Source organism: Alosa sapidissima, chromosome 8, assembly GCF_018492685.1.
Source record: "Alosa sapidissima isolate fAloSap1 chromosome 8, fAloSap1.pri, whole genome shotgun sequence".
Classification (NCBI taxonomy): Eukaryota; Metazoa; Chordata; class Actinopteri; order Clupeiformes; family Clupeidae; genus Alosa; species Alosa sapidissima.
The window spans coordinates 7,844,542-7,859,348 of NC_055964.1; the positions used below are offsets into that span (position 1 = coordinate 7,844,542).

At 46.4% G+C, this 14,807-nt stretch overlaps 1 protein-coding gene across 1 annotated transcript in view; it reads left to right on the top strand.

The window, feature by feature from the left end:
* Positions 1 to 14,807, top strand: part of LOC121715656 (AP2-associated protein kinase 1-like) — a 45,512-nt gene that overhangs the window by 25,642 nt on the left and 5,063 nt on the right. The window contains exons 14-20 of the mRNA XM_042101533.1: positions 739 to 920; positions 1,620 to 1,816; positions 2,106 to 2,210; positions 5,376 to 5,495; positions 6,039 to 6,125; positions 9,342 to 9,512; positions 10,075 to 10,185. Of these exons, the coding sequence (XP_041957467.1) occupies positions 739 to 920; positions 1,620 to 1,816; positions 2,106 to 2,210; positions 5,376 to 5,495; positions 6,039 to 6,125; positions 9,342 to 9,512; positions 10,075 to 10,185 (973 nt within the window). The remainder of the gene's footprint in view (positions 1 to 738; positions 921 to 1,619; positions 1,817 to 2,105; positions 2,211 to 5,375; positions 5,496 to 6,038; positions 6,126 to 9,341; positions 9,513 to 10,074; positions 10,186 to 14,807) is intronic.

The following is a 14,807-nucleotide window of genomic DNA, read 5'->3' on the forward strand; positions in this document are numbered from 1 at the left end:
TAACATGAATGACAGCGTCCACACTTATACTGTAACGATAACAACATGAAAAAGAAAATAACTTTGGGATCACCGTCAGAACAATTTTGAAAATGATGAAAAGCTGACAGCCAATCAGAATCAATCATATTTTAGGCATTACACTCATCAACACGATGAGAGACTTTCCTTATCGTTGGTCAGTGTGGACGTTCATATCGCTGTAGTTACAGTTATCTTCATAGTCATCGTTCCTGGTGTGAACGGCCCTTAAGGAGCCCTCTTTACTACAGGACCAAATCAGTGGAATTCTTAATTAGTTGAACACAACTGATTAAATCATGAGAATTGTAATTACACTGATATAAATCAGGTGTGCTGGATGCAGGCACAGATCATCAAGGCTTCAGCAGCAGGATAGGATGGGTTTTTTGATTTACCTCCTTGCAGTTACAGTCAATACAAGCTTGTAAAATGGCAATCATTCCTGAGTGTCATGGCATTGTGATGCTGACTCGTTACTGTCTCTGCTCATTATGAAAGGCTTTTTCTCTGATGCAAATCAATATTTAGGTGTGCTTGATATTTCCTTTCTCTCTTCTCTAGTGATTATGTTTGCTCTGTCTTGATGATTTTTAATTAGCCTCCACTTCTAGAAGTTTGCCTGAGTTACTGTTTCACTCGTGAGGGTGTGAGCGAGTGGCTGTTTCAACTCACTCACACTCTCCTTCTCTGCTCGTCCCCTCTCTTCCTCTGCAGGGGCGGGGGATGCATAAGGTGGGCTCTCTGACGCCCCCCTCCTCCCCGAAGTCGGCCCCCAAGTCCGGTCACCGACGCATCCTGAGTGACGTGACGCACAGCGCCGTGTTCGGCGTGCCGGTCAGCCACTCCACCCAGCTGCTGCAGGCGGCTGCTGCAGAGGCCAGCCTCAACAAGTCCAAGTGAGTGCCACTTTTATATACACATTCCCACATGTATTCGTGAATGCACTCCACCCCCCCCCACACACACACACACACATTCACACACACTCACACACACAGACATTGCACACACAGACATGTGCTAAAAGTCTTTTCAGTCACATGCTACACTGCACCCCCTCTCACATATGCTGAATGCTGAACCCACAAAAACCACCTAAAAGCATCTCCATGTATTCCACCACAGCTATTTGTACCACTATCCCTTAATGTACCAATGTTTTTTATTTGTAATGTGCAATGAGCAGCACACCTTCTAGCAGTTGGTTGGCCCAGGTTCAGTTAGGTGGGGATCGCATTAGCCAGCGGCAAGCGTAACGCAACGCTCAGGCTATCATAAGTTCTATCTAGTTCCTATGGTAACACAAACGGTTTGCCTTAACTGACAATTGAATACACTCGTAATGCGGTTTGAAAGTTGAACCAAGTTCAACGCTAGCGTTACCACCGTTCCGCTGCTAAACCATAGAAAAACAATAGGAAACCTGCCGCTTGCCGCTGGCTAATGTGATCCCCGCCTTACCGAACCTACCGTTGCAAGTCTGTGTTTTTGATAAAAGAGTCTACTAAATACCAGTCAACTTTAACTGTAACATTCGCTTCATGTGGCCTTAATGTGTGTGTGTGTGTGTGTGTGTGTGTGTTCATGTTCTCCAGGTCAGCTAGCACCACCCCCTCAGGCTCCCCGCGCTCCTCCCAGCAGAGTGTGTACCAGCCTGCAGATGGCAGTGCCCCTTCTGCCCCCTCCGCTGCCCCGGGGGCCCAGTCCTCCTGGAACCCCTTCGGGGACGACAACTTCTCCAAACTCACTGCAGAGGAGCTTCTCAACAAGGACTTTGCCAAGCTTGCTGACGGTACGCCTCCCCAAAGTAACATGTTTTTGTCTCATGTTGCCCCATTCACACAGAGCCTGTCTCAGTCAAGGAATCTATTGGCTACTGGCTAATACCCAGACCCGGCATTGAACTCAGGACGGGCTGTTTGGATATTTAGACACACTACTGAGCTACATTCACACTCCAAATCTTGTCTTTCTCAGAAAACGACTGTTAAAAACTATACAAACGTATTCTCATTATGATTATGTAGATATTTCTTGCATTGCAGCGTGTGGTCTGAGCTCTGTGACTTCTATTGTCCCAGGCAAGCCAGCAGAGAGACCCACCTCCACTGAGGACCTCATCTCTGGCCTGCAGCCCCTCCCCAACGCCCAAGGCCCCCCCTCGAAGGGCTTCCCCCAAAGCACAGGTAAGCCCCAAAGCAAACACACACACACACACACAATCACACAGACTTGACATGGTACTGACAGCTGTTGCATTGACTCCTGGCTTGGCCCCAGTTAGGAGACAGGAATGCAGTGCTGCTCTCTCCCATATATGTATATAGTCTTCGTAGAAGAACGTCTCTGTCTCCATCCACTGTTGGTCCTTCACCCATTTCCCTCTGCTTGTGCTGTCCAGCTGGTTCTCCTTGACCCATTTTCCCAGATGTCTCCTAAACTTTAAGAGGCATTCATGCGTTGAGCACTGGTCTGAAGCCCAGTGCGTTGGGTGGTCCTGGGCCTTTTTAACAACCCAGTGTTACTAAATACTCCCTTCTCTCTGGGATCCCCCTTGCACCCAGCTGCCCCCCTGTTCTCTGGTTACCCCTCTCAGATGTCAGAGATACCCCCCTACTCTCCACCTGCTCATTGTTATCCCATGTAATGCCCCCATTGCCCAGTGCAGGTACTTCATGCAAATTGCCCCTACGATTACCCTGCAGTTAATTACCCAGGCATATTACTCCTGGCTGATGGTTCTGATAACTGCCTTCTCGGGTATCAGTGGGTAATAACTCTGAGAAGCTCCCTCCCCCCATGCAACCCAAATATGTCTTCCTTCTGCCTCGGTTTCTTTGGTCTGTTTTGGTACAAAGGGAACTTGTAGTTCTTACTCAGTGAGATTCCTTTGTTCTCATCAACTAAAGCTGGTCATCAGTATTAAATGGATGAATTGCAGGTCCAGTGTCCCTGTAAAAGCAGTCCCCTGGAGCCTGGAGTCTCAGAGTGATTGGCGAGATCCTCTCCTCTGGCTGCACATGCCCTCTTGGTGACCCGCATAGAGAGCACCAGGAGGCTCGCGCTCACGTTTGCCATTCCGGGCGTCCCCTCCTCTCGGCCGTTGCCTGGTTACAAAGAGGGTGTCGTCTTTAATTGGATTGTGGGCTGACTCGGAGAGGGATGTTCTGGCTGATGGAATGGCTCCTGTCTGTCTACCGCGGTGGGCGGGAGCAGAGGGGCTGGACTTGGCCGTCAGTCAAAAGGTGATGGGTAGTCTGGCGGGCCGCCCACATCTTCTCGATGTACGGTATCAGCCTTTGTTTTCTTGTGGAGTTGGTGTTCTTGTTAGGGGCAATAAAAGGCTTTAGCTGCTGCTGTCTTGGGAATGAAGGAGATCAAAATGAGCCGCAGGTCTTATGTAAGCTGGGCTGTGCCAGGGTAATCCTATCTGAGGAGGAGTCACTCTCTCTCTCTCTCTCTCTCTCTCTCTCTCTCTCACTCTCACTCTCACTCACTCACTCACTCACTCACTCACTCACTCACTCACTCACTCACTCACTCACTCACTCACTCACTCACTCACTCACTCACTCACTCACTCACTCACTCACTCACTCACTCACTCACTCTCTCTTTCACTCTCACTCTCACACTCACACTCACACTCACACTCACACTCACACTCACACTCACACTCACACTCACACTCACACTCACACTCTTTTTCCTGACTTCCTTTTTGATCATGTTGTCTGTTATTTGTATCTCTTTGTTTCCACTGAAGTGTAAGCTGAGGTTTTGCATCAGATAAGTGCACTGACTAAACTCACTGCCAGTTATACATTGTAAAGAAATGTGAAAATCGGAATACTGAATTAGTGTCAGTTTTAAATGGTGCACCGGGTAGAAAGTCACTCACAGAGGCGATACAGTAATGAACTGGACACGATGCACATTCACGTTAGTACAGATTGTGATGGCCTGTTGCTGGTGCTGACCTTTGAACTCTCTTCACCCAGTCAAAGGGTCAAAGCGCCAGATCTGCTGCGCCATTGCCTGAGGGCCATGGCGCCTGACCCCTGACCCCTGCCCTGCCCCCTCAACTCTGCCCTCTCACTCCCTCATATCCGCCGCCCTCACCTGTAAGTATGACGCCAGGCGTGGTCACCGACGCCACCCGGGGGTAAAGAGCAAAGCACATACTCACTCACACGCATGGGGACTCGTTTGCCCACACGCGCCACCCAGCACGCCGTGAGACCCGCTGATTCCCTTTCTCCGACGTAAGAACCCTAACAAGCATCGCCTTGACTTCACCCGAGGTTGTCCCCTTCCGTTGCCTGTTGCAGTAGACTGCATGTGGAAAAGGCGCGTGCGAGTGGCCGACCGCGCGGTTGTTTGGTGATTCGCTAGCTGTGTGAGGCTGCCCTGTAAGGTTTCCTGAGGATGGCTTGGGTCTGTGCACACACCCGTGTGCCTAGAGGCTTGCTCACAGGCATGGTGAAGAGAACTCGTCCTGTCTCACCTTCTCTGCCTCCATCTGTGGAGCTGGGACTTCTGACTAATTCTAACACCACAATGTTTGTTCTTTGTATGTCCTGCTTGTCAACTAAAACTGTGGGTGTTGTTGTTCTTGGAGGGAAACAACGACTAGCATCAGTGTTTTTAGTCTGTGAGCTGGATTTCCTGAACTTAGTTGTGGACGTCTGACCAAGCAGAGGCTGGTTATGTGGATGGTTTTGTCTGTCAAGTGAATGTAGTTTGTGCATGTGGGCATTAGCAGAGTATCTGACTTTTTGTGATTGATAAAGGATGTGATCTCTCTCTCTCTCTCTCTATACTCTGCTCTGCTAAAGGATGTGATCTCTCGCTCTCTCTCTATACTCTGCTCTGCTAAAGGATGTGATCTCTCTCTCTCTCTCTATACTCTGCTCTACTAAAGGATGTGATCTCTCTCTCTATACTCTGCTAAAGGATGTGATCTCTCTCTCTCTCTCTCCCTCTCTCCCTCTCTCTCTCTCTCTCTCTCTCTCTCTCTCTACTCCTGCCCTGTGCTTCTACCCTCTGCCTCTGTCCTCTCCCTCTCCTCCGTTTCCCTCTCATATTTCATACCCTCTTCTCCATTCTCATTTCCTGTGTTTTCTTTTTGTCTGTCTGTCTTTCATCTTTCTTTCTTTTGGTCTTTTCTCTTACTCTCTTTATCCACTACTGTTCATTTCACTCCTCTCATCTCTTAATTTCTTCTCTCTTCTCCTCTCCTCTTCATCTTCATGTCTTCATCTCTTCTCTCCTCCTCTCCTCTCCTCTCCTCTCCTCTCCTCTCCTCTCTCCTCTCCTCCTCTGCTGGCTGTGTGCGGCTGCACTCTTAGAGAAGCTGATTGAGGGGCTGAAATCCCCAGAGCCCTCCTCCAGCTCCGCCCTGCTGCTCCCTGACCTCTTACCTCTCACCTCTGACCCCTTCAGCACCCCTGTGGAGGCCAACGGCAACGGTAACCCCACCCTCCTTGCAGTTTCTGCTCCATCCACCCTTTCTCTCTCTCTTTCTCTCTCTCTCTCTCTCTTTCTCTCTCTCAAATTCAAAGGTGTTTTATTGGCATGACTGTTTGGGTACAAGTGTTAGTGACTAGTGTTACACAACAGTAGTATCACAAAAGAAAGAAAACAGAGATACAGCATACAGTGTGGGTATAAACATCTCTCTCTCTCTCTCTCTCTCTCTCTCTCTCTCTCTCTCTCTCTCTCTCTCTCTCTCTCACACACACTGACATGCTCTCTGCTTTCAATCAAAACCATAAGACATATAGGAAAGCCTGCATCCTTTAGGAGGAAGACAAATCCACATAGTAATGTTGTATAGCAAGCCGAGATTTTGATCTGAGAGCCTCTAAGCCACCGCTGAACTCTGCTCATATTTCATCGCTCACAATCCTCCAAAAAGCTATGCTCCCCCTTTCCCCCTCTCTCATCAATACTTCCTTCTGTTCCTCTTTCTCTCCTCCTCCTCCTTCTCTCTCCCTGCCTCCTCCTCTTAGCTGCTAGTGTGGACTCCCTGATTCCTGGCCTAGAGGCACCCCAGGCTCAGAGACCCAGCGAGGCAGCCGCAGCCGCCAGCTTGCCTGGTCAGTACCACTGACCTCCTCCTCTGCGTGCCTAGGCCCACTCAAAGCGGAAGGATGATGTGCATGCCTTTTAAAGCCTGTGTGTTGTGTTGTGTCTAGCCTATGTCTGTTTTCCTCTCAGAACGCTCCCTAGTGATTTTCACAGTGGGAATATGGAGCTCACCCCCGTGCCAAAAAACAAACAAACAAATAAACACTGATCTGAAAAGCAAAACACATTTGTCTGCAGATCCAGAACACAAGCGTCACTAGCAAACACTAGGTGCAAACAAAATTCCAAAATTCCAACAAAATTCCAAAATTCCAAATCCCAGACTGTGAGCACTATGTTTTTTTTGTTTTGTTTTTGTTTTGGCACTGAATGAGATGCAGAAGTTGTAGAAGCTTAACCTGGGGCTAGTTTTTGATGCATGAGTCAAGTCATGCTCCAGGAGGTGGCATACGTCAGAACGTTGCAGAATCACCACAGCTTACACTGTCCTCTCCCGATGACCTTATCCTTCATGACTCACTAAACATGGTCAGCACACTGGGCTGACTGTCCGATGCGTTCCACCACACTGGAGAATTGTGTCGTGTTGAAACGGGAAGTGGGGTGGGGTGGGGTGGGGGGGGGGGGGGGTGGTTGGCGGTCATTTGTCACAATGTTATGCAAGGTTTGGGTGGACAGAGTTAGGCATTGGCTGGTGGTTAGCAGTGATGACAGCCATGTCTGCTTTTGTCCGGTCTCCTTGTCAGTAAGCGTTCATTAGTGACTGCAGTGCCTGTCCAAAGGCTTAGTTATCATGTGGTTCAGTGTTGCTGCAGAAAATGCTTTGTGTTGAAGAACAGCTTGTCGAGGAATCTCTTCTATCTCTGTCCTGCTGTTTTTGTTAGGTAGTTTACTTAGAGTTTAGAGTATAGTATGCATAATTGTATCTCTCAGTCTCTCTATCAAGCTCTCTCTCTCTCTCTCTCTCTCTGTTTCATCATGACAAGCTTGTCTCATTATCGATCCCTACACTGCTCGTTATTGGACAGGTATGTCTGTCAACCGATAGCCCTGCAAAACTCACTCATCTTTCTCAGTGCTCCAAAATAGCATCTGATATGTAATTATTCCTTAGATAAGCTAAAGTGGATTGTGTTTAGCTGTGCTGCTGCATTGCAGTGTGGGGGTGTGTGGGTGTTTTCACTAGAAGGGCAGTGTAATGTATCTGTGCTGCATTCTGAGTACCTCTGACCCATTCATTATTATGACCGCTGCGCAGCGAAGCGGCGGTCATATAGGTTTAGTCAGATTTTTTAATGTTTTTTTTTTTCGTTTTTTTTTTTTTTTTTCGTTTTTTTTCGTCAAGGATTCCCGGAACACTGAAAGACCGGGGTGCACAAAACTTGGTGGGCATGTAACCCCACATGGATAGCATGGAACCATCGTTTTTCATTTTGATCTGTAGCCCCCCCGCTGGACTGGACCCCCTGAAAGGAGGGTAGGGCAGACACAGTTTTCTGTGAATATCTCGAGAACCGTAGGGTTTAGGAGGACCATTTTTTTTGTATGTTGATCTCAAGGGGCCATGTCAACCCATTCCATAACTACTCATTTCATGTATAGCGCCACCTAGTTAAACACAAAAAATTAAAAATGAGGTGTTGTAATCGCAGGTATCTGTGACCTAACATTAACCTGACTCTCGCCAGATGAATTTCGTTCCGCTTAACTCCGCCTAGCTTCACTCACATCCATCTGGGACCTCTTCCATTGAGAGTGATTTCTGCAACCGACTTTATGGTACAGCCAATCAGGACGCAGGGCGGAAGTTTCATAGATGTGACATAGCGTAGAAGCGACTGTGATGGTGCATTCAGAGCACCTCAGAATGACCCCATGGCTACTTTGTTTTTCCGACAGCAAGTGTTCATATGCTTTGCCAACAGAATGTGTGATAAACAAGGATGCCACAACAAAGGTTAAAACATACACTCACTAATCCTAAACAAACAACTGTATTTGCTTAAAATATAGTGTAAGATGCTCGTGAAAGAATGATATGCAGCTTTCAAGTGACAAAAACGGCAAATTCCCAAGTTCACATTAAAACTGTTGGACATGAAAGGCCACATGGACTACACACGAACTACAACGTGACGACAAAAGTGATGACGAGCCCCTAACTGGGCAACTCTGTTAGCAAAATCTAGCCCCAGTTTCCGACCTCTGACTCACACATTAAGTGACGTGAATGACGCGGAATGATGATGTTTTCACTCGGAGAAAGGTTTTTCCGAAGCCCATGAACGCTAGGTGAGACTGCACGCATGCATGAACAGGCACATACACAAGCACGCACACACACACACACACACACACACACCCACACACCCACACACATAACATAAACATGTACATGCACACATGCACACGATTCAAGAATTTCTCAGAATTATGAACAGGCAAGATGGAGGTGGGCTTGTATAAAATGAATTTTACATGTGAAATCTATGAACTAATCATGTTTTGGTACTTGTTGTCTAGCAGATACCAGTGAGAATTGAGTGTGGATAATGCAATTTAGTGAGACAGTTAGAATCATATAGGCCTTTCAGCGTGATTTATTTTTGTGGAAAAAATGTGCTGGACTGGGCGGCGGTCATATTTTGTACCGCTCTGCGGTACATCTAGTTAACATGACATTCATGTTAAGATATAACTGGACTAAGCATGCAAGCTTCCGTGGTGATATTAGTTTATAAAAAAAGATTGAGAGGCAGGCTTTTGAACTGATATCTCATCATTCTCATCATCTCCTAAAGAATCAGTTCACTGCCCTGTCATTAGTTCTGAAAAACATGTGTTTTTATGGAGAAGGAGGAAAAAGGCTTTCTCTTCAGTTTGGGCTCTAATATCTAACATGTCATTTCATGTCTTTTTCCCTTTTTTCCTCCTTTTCTCTCCCACCATCCTCCTCACTGCCTGGCCTATTATGTGACACTCCTGGCCCTGTCAAATCTCTCTGTCCTTTGACTTTCTCCATTTCTCTCTGCATCCTGTTTTCTTGCTTTCTTTCATTCCTTCACTTTGTCTGCATCTCTCTCTCATTTCTCTGCATCTCTCTCTTTCTCTCGCTCACTTTCTCTGCATCTCCTTCTATCTCTTTCTCTGCATCTCTCACTATCCCTCTCTTTTTCTCTCCCTCTCTCTATCGCATCTCTTTCTCCCTCCATCCCTCGCTCCAGACGTGTTGGCTGGAGAGGACACTCTCCTGGGCCTGTCCCTGCTCTCTCACCCCTCTATCCCCACGGCTCCGCTTCTCTCCTCTGCTGCCCCCTCCTCCACCACAGGCGGCCCCTGTCTGGACGACTTTGCTCCCGCCACCTCCATGGGCTCCGGACAGCCTACAGCTGCGGGTAAGAGTGCCCCGCCCACTTCCGCACCTGTTACCAGAGCTGCCTCCGCTCACTGACTAGGCATCACACCTTCCAGAACTCTCTGGAAACTTCCAGAGGGTTATTTTGTGATTTGCATATGTTTTGGAAGGTAGTATAGGGTCAACATCAGAGTAGAAAGTAAAGATAGATACAAATAGAAGGTCTGGTTCAGAGTTGGCACAGGAGAGCTAATGAAATAAGCTTTTGCAGCATGTCAGCTTTCAGAACCTGACCTACTGTGTGAGATTTATGTCTTTGGTTTGTAGTTCAGCTCTGGCTTTGCTCGGCTCCTTTGTTTTTATTTCTTCACAACTGTTTTTTTTTCCTGTGATTTTCTGTTCTTTGATTATCCTTTTTCTGGCTGCGCTAATCCACCTATTCAATCCCACCCACTGTCTTGGTCTTACCCGCCTCTCTCTCTCTCTTCCCCTCCCTTTTCTTCTCTCCTTCTGATCTTCTCATTATCTACTCTCCCCTCTACCTTCTATTCCTCCCCTCTCTCTCATCCCTCCTTCCCCGCCTCCCCCATCCCCTGCTGCAGACTCTTCTTACCTCATCTCTGGCTTTGAGCCGGCCGAGGGCAGTGGGGTGAAGGGTGCAGATGACCAGTTTGACCCCATCCCCGTCCTCATCTCCAAAAACTCCAACCAAGGTAAGGTCGCAGGTAGCTAGTGTCTCACCTGTCCTCCCCCCAAACCACCCCCACCCCCTCTCTTTTAAAAGGCTGCAAACAGAAGCTTAAACGCATGTATTTTCTTTAGACCATCATCTTCATCATACCTAGACCAGCTTAAAGATTATAGACCATAATCAGAATCTGGGTGTTCAGGGATATCAGCACAGCAAAGAACAATTGCCAACTTTCTGTTTGAAGTCAGAACTTACACAATTTGTAAAAAATGACAGACTGCATGAAGTGCTCCTTATAGTAATCTGGGTATATAATCATTCCTGATTATTGGCAGTTGTATGCATTATAGTAATCTGGGTATATAGACTCATTCCTAATTATTGGCAGTTGTATGCTTTTCCTGGCAAGGCTTGTCAAATGTAATATCTGCATCGGGTATGAGTGGTATCCATCACCAGTTTTGTGGCTGTACTTACATTTAATATCTGAACTCTAATGGCTTCCTAATCTTTGCACATCTCCAACATTGAGTATATGTCCCTTCTCCTGGTTTAGACGAGAAATATGACATTTCTCCTCCATCCAGCAAACTGTCTCTGTCTCCATTTAAAGCTGCAGCTTATCAAGTTTAACACGCTTTCACTTCCTTTTTTTCTTTTCTCCTCTCTTCCTCTCTCCCTTCTCTTTTTTCACCTTTCTTTCTGATACCCTCATCTGCCTCCCTGGTGTTGTCTTCTCCATCTCTCATTTTATCCATCTCTCTCTTCCTCTCATGTTTTCATCATTCACCCATTGCATTCTTTCTCACTCACACACACATGCCATTTCCTCTCTGCTTGGTCTTCTCTCAAACCTTCTACTTACCCTTCTCTCCCTCCTTCTCTCCCTCCTTCTCTCCCTCCTTCTCTCCCTCCCTCCATATATCTCTCATTCCTCATTCACCACCTTCCCATCTCCATTTATCTATCCTTTCCTCTATCTTTCCCACTATCTATCGTCTACCCCATTGCTCTTACATCCATCCTCTCTCTCTCTCTCTCTCTCTCTTCCCTCTCTCTCCGGCATGCTCTAGGTGGTCATTCTCGCAGTAACAGTGGCAGCTCAGAGTCCAGTCTGCCCAGTCTGGCCCGCTCCCTGATGCTGGTGGACCAGCTCATCGACCTGTAGAGGGACAGAACAGAAGGGCCTGGGGTGGGGTCGAGGGTTGACCTGGGGTGCAAGGGAGAGGTGAAGGGACATTATGCAAATCAAACCTGCCCCCAGGTCACCGTGGATGGGTGGGTGGGTGGGTAGCATTGGTTCCACCTTAGAAACAGACATTCAAAACGTGTCCTAGCCCCCAGTTGACTAGGTGGGTAACATGGCAGTTGTCCCCGGCCGACTCCCTCTCCTGTGCTTCTGTCCGTTCTCCTACTCCTCTGCATTGGCCCCGAACAACCAAAACGAACCCGTGTGTCCACTAGTGGTGTTTGACCTGCCAGTCTTGTCCTGCCCTCCCGCTCTTGGCTGCTTCATGTCTCATGTCTCATGTCTCATGTCTCATGCCCATACTCATCCCCAGAGAGGAGTCGACTCGGGAGCGCATCCAGTTCCGTATCAGATGCGGGCCGGATCCCCTCCCGAATCGGCCTCTAGTCATTGGGCTGCCATTGCTCGTCCTGTCTCGTCTGGTCTTGTTTGGTCTGGTCTGCCTGCTGCACCAAACGCTCTCTCTCCCCTCCCCCCTCCCCCCCCTGCCTGCTGACTGCCTGGCTAATGTGTTCTGTGTGCAGTCTGTCTGTTTCTGTTCTCCTCCTCTCCCCATCATCTGTGCATGGGGTAGACGAGAGTCCCGATTGGGAATATCATTTTGTCGTCTTGTTCACTGTCCCAGGTTGTAATAAGTGTGTTTTTTGTTCTCATTCATTTTAATTTTGGTTCTGAACTATAGCTAACTGCTTTTTTTGTTTGTCGTCTGTTAACACTCTGTACAGATATGTACGTACCAGATTTGTTGTTGTTGTGTCCAACTTGTCACATTATTGTCGCATATCCAGACTGGTCCAAACAAAGTTTCAGATATCAGGTCAGTTTGTCTGGACAGCAGTCATCATAGTCAGTCCTAATGGCGCTTAGATAACTGTGATCACAGCGCATGTCCGCCTGACGTTGGGATATCTAGTTATACACAACCTTTTGCATGTGCAATATATACAGTATGGCAAACATATCCACCTACAGAGGTCATTTCCTAAGCTGTTACAAATAAGAGTGCTGCTCTGGGATGTTTGTGGAGACCTGACTGCCTAGGCACTCTTGTAGATGTATCACTTACACAGTGAAAGTCACCCATACCCCTTACAAGGGGTTGTTACTTACGTTTTACCATGAAATGAAAGAGTAGGACCTATGAAGTAGTCTGCACACTTCATAAGTGTGTGTGTGTGTGTGTGTGTGTGCGTTTGTGTGTGCCTGTGTCAGTGTTGTTTTGCGGGCAGTTATGTTTCTTTATCCAGACCTTCTTTCTTTCATTCCTTCTCACTGGTCAACTAGCAGTCATCTATAGACTGCAACTCTGTTGCATCTCCATTGTACTGTACATATCCCTCACTGCTTTTGATGCTGTAGTTTGCTCACTTTGATTTCCTTACAGTACGTCTCACTGTGGTGTCCTCACTTGTGGTGTGGACAGCAGGGTGTCAGTACTCTCTCTCCTGTACAAACTCAAAATATTATTCCTTTTTCTCATTTTTGAGGAGTAGTCAAATCCAGTTGTTACATATCTATGAGAAGTTGTCTATCTATGTGATGAATACATGTGTGTGTTGATAGTATTGTAGAATGAATGTAAGAAGTGTCAAAGGAATATATACTACTATTTCTTTCTTCATGAAAATAATATTATTTTGGGGTTGTAAAAATGACTTGTCAGTCCTCAGTTGTCTTTTTCTCTGTTCTTTCACCAGGAAATGTGGTTGGTTTTGAAATGATACACATGAGAATAGTCCATCACTGAAGCAGGATACTTCTGTTATACATCTCTGACCTGATTGGGTTTGCAAATGACTAGTCATGTAATCAACACGTCAGTCACTCATTACCTTTAAAGGAACCATATGTAAGATTGTGGCAAAAACTGGTACTGCAATCAGTTTCAAATTACTGTAGAGCGGTGTATCCCTTCCCCCTCCCCGCTGACTCAAGGTTGCAACTTCACTTTTTAAATGACAATATCCTGGCCGGACTACTGTTGTCAGTGATATAAGTATTGGAAATGAACATGATTTCTTAATGTCTAGTGACATATCAGAGCCATTTTATGATTAATTGAAATACATTTCTTACATACGGTTCCTTTAACTTCTATCCAAGGCACACCTTCCTGTCTAACACAAGGAAGTTGTGATCACGTGACTTATGGCACTTTCAAGTTTACCTGACTAACAATATGATTCAGTTGGTTGCCAAAGGGCCTCTGAATTGCGCTTTATTTGGTGGTACTTTTCAAGCCACCAGGCAACGTTGGATATGGTCATGTCTCAGGCTATAACTAGCATAATCACATGCTAAGTGGAGAACTAGTTGTCCATACCATGGGACCAATTATGGCCAGATTCTATCAAGACTAGATTTATGTCTTGCTTTAATGCTAGTTGATGAGGCTAGTTTACAATGCTGGACTATACTAACAGCTACACTGTTACCAAAGGTATCAAACCTTGTCCTCCCTAAATGGAGTCATCCAATTACTGGCCTTTTAATTGTTTGTTGTTTTTTTCCTGGAGAAAGAATAGAGCATTTCAGCGTGGTCACTTGTAATGTCCTGAATTCTTTTATTTTTCTAAAGATGTTGTTGTGGTTGAGCCCATCCCACACCCTACCTCCCTGTCACTGGCAGCGCTCATGACGGAAGCTCTCTTCCTGATGTCACTGTCCTTCCCCCCCCCCCCCCCCCCCATCCCTTTCTGTCAGACTGATGGACCAGAGGAGGATGGGTAGGGTACCAAACCAAGCATTTTTGCACCCATGATTACTCCGTAGATGGCCATAGATCTCTTCCACATTTAAGTATAGGGACATATCCATTTCTACTGAGCAGTCAAACAGCATTTTAAAACAGATTGCTCTTGCTCATGAGCTGTTAGTCACCCTGACAGCCTGTTAGAGTGGAGATATTTATCTCTTTTTTTTGTGGACCTAAAATTAACGTGTGAATTTAAATAATTTTAGCATTAAAGTGTAAAACCAAAGTGTGTTTTTAATTTCAAAGAAAGCATAATCACTATTGAAAATTGGACCATATCTAGCTCGTGCAGAGTATTCAAAGACTTATGTATTTGCACATTAAAGAATTACAATGCAAATGTATGAAGTACTTATGGGAAATGAACTCCACTAAGATGTGAAATAGAGCATAGTATGGTCTTTAACAACTCTTGAGTTACCAACTTGTGTACACAAGCCATGGTTTTGCTTTAGAGATATGACTCAGACCAAGCTGTGAATTGCTGAGCTTGTGTTGATGGCTACGATCTCAACCCCCCCGTCTTCTCACACTCTCTCTCTCCCCCTCCTATGAACATGTTGTACAGTTTATCTTATTTGCATTTAAAGTGTGGCTAACCTATGCAATTCTACTGTAGTGCTTCAAATGACCCTTTTCC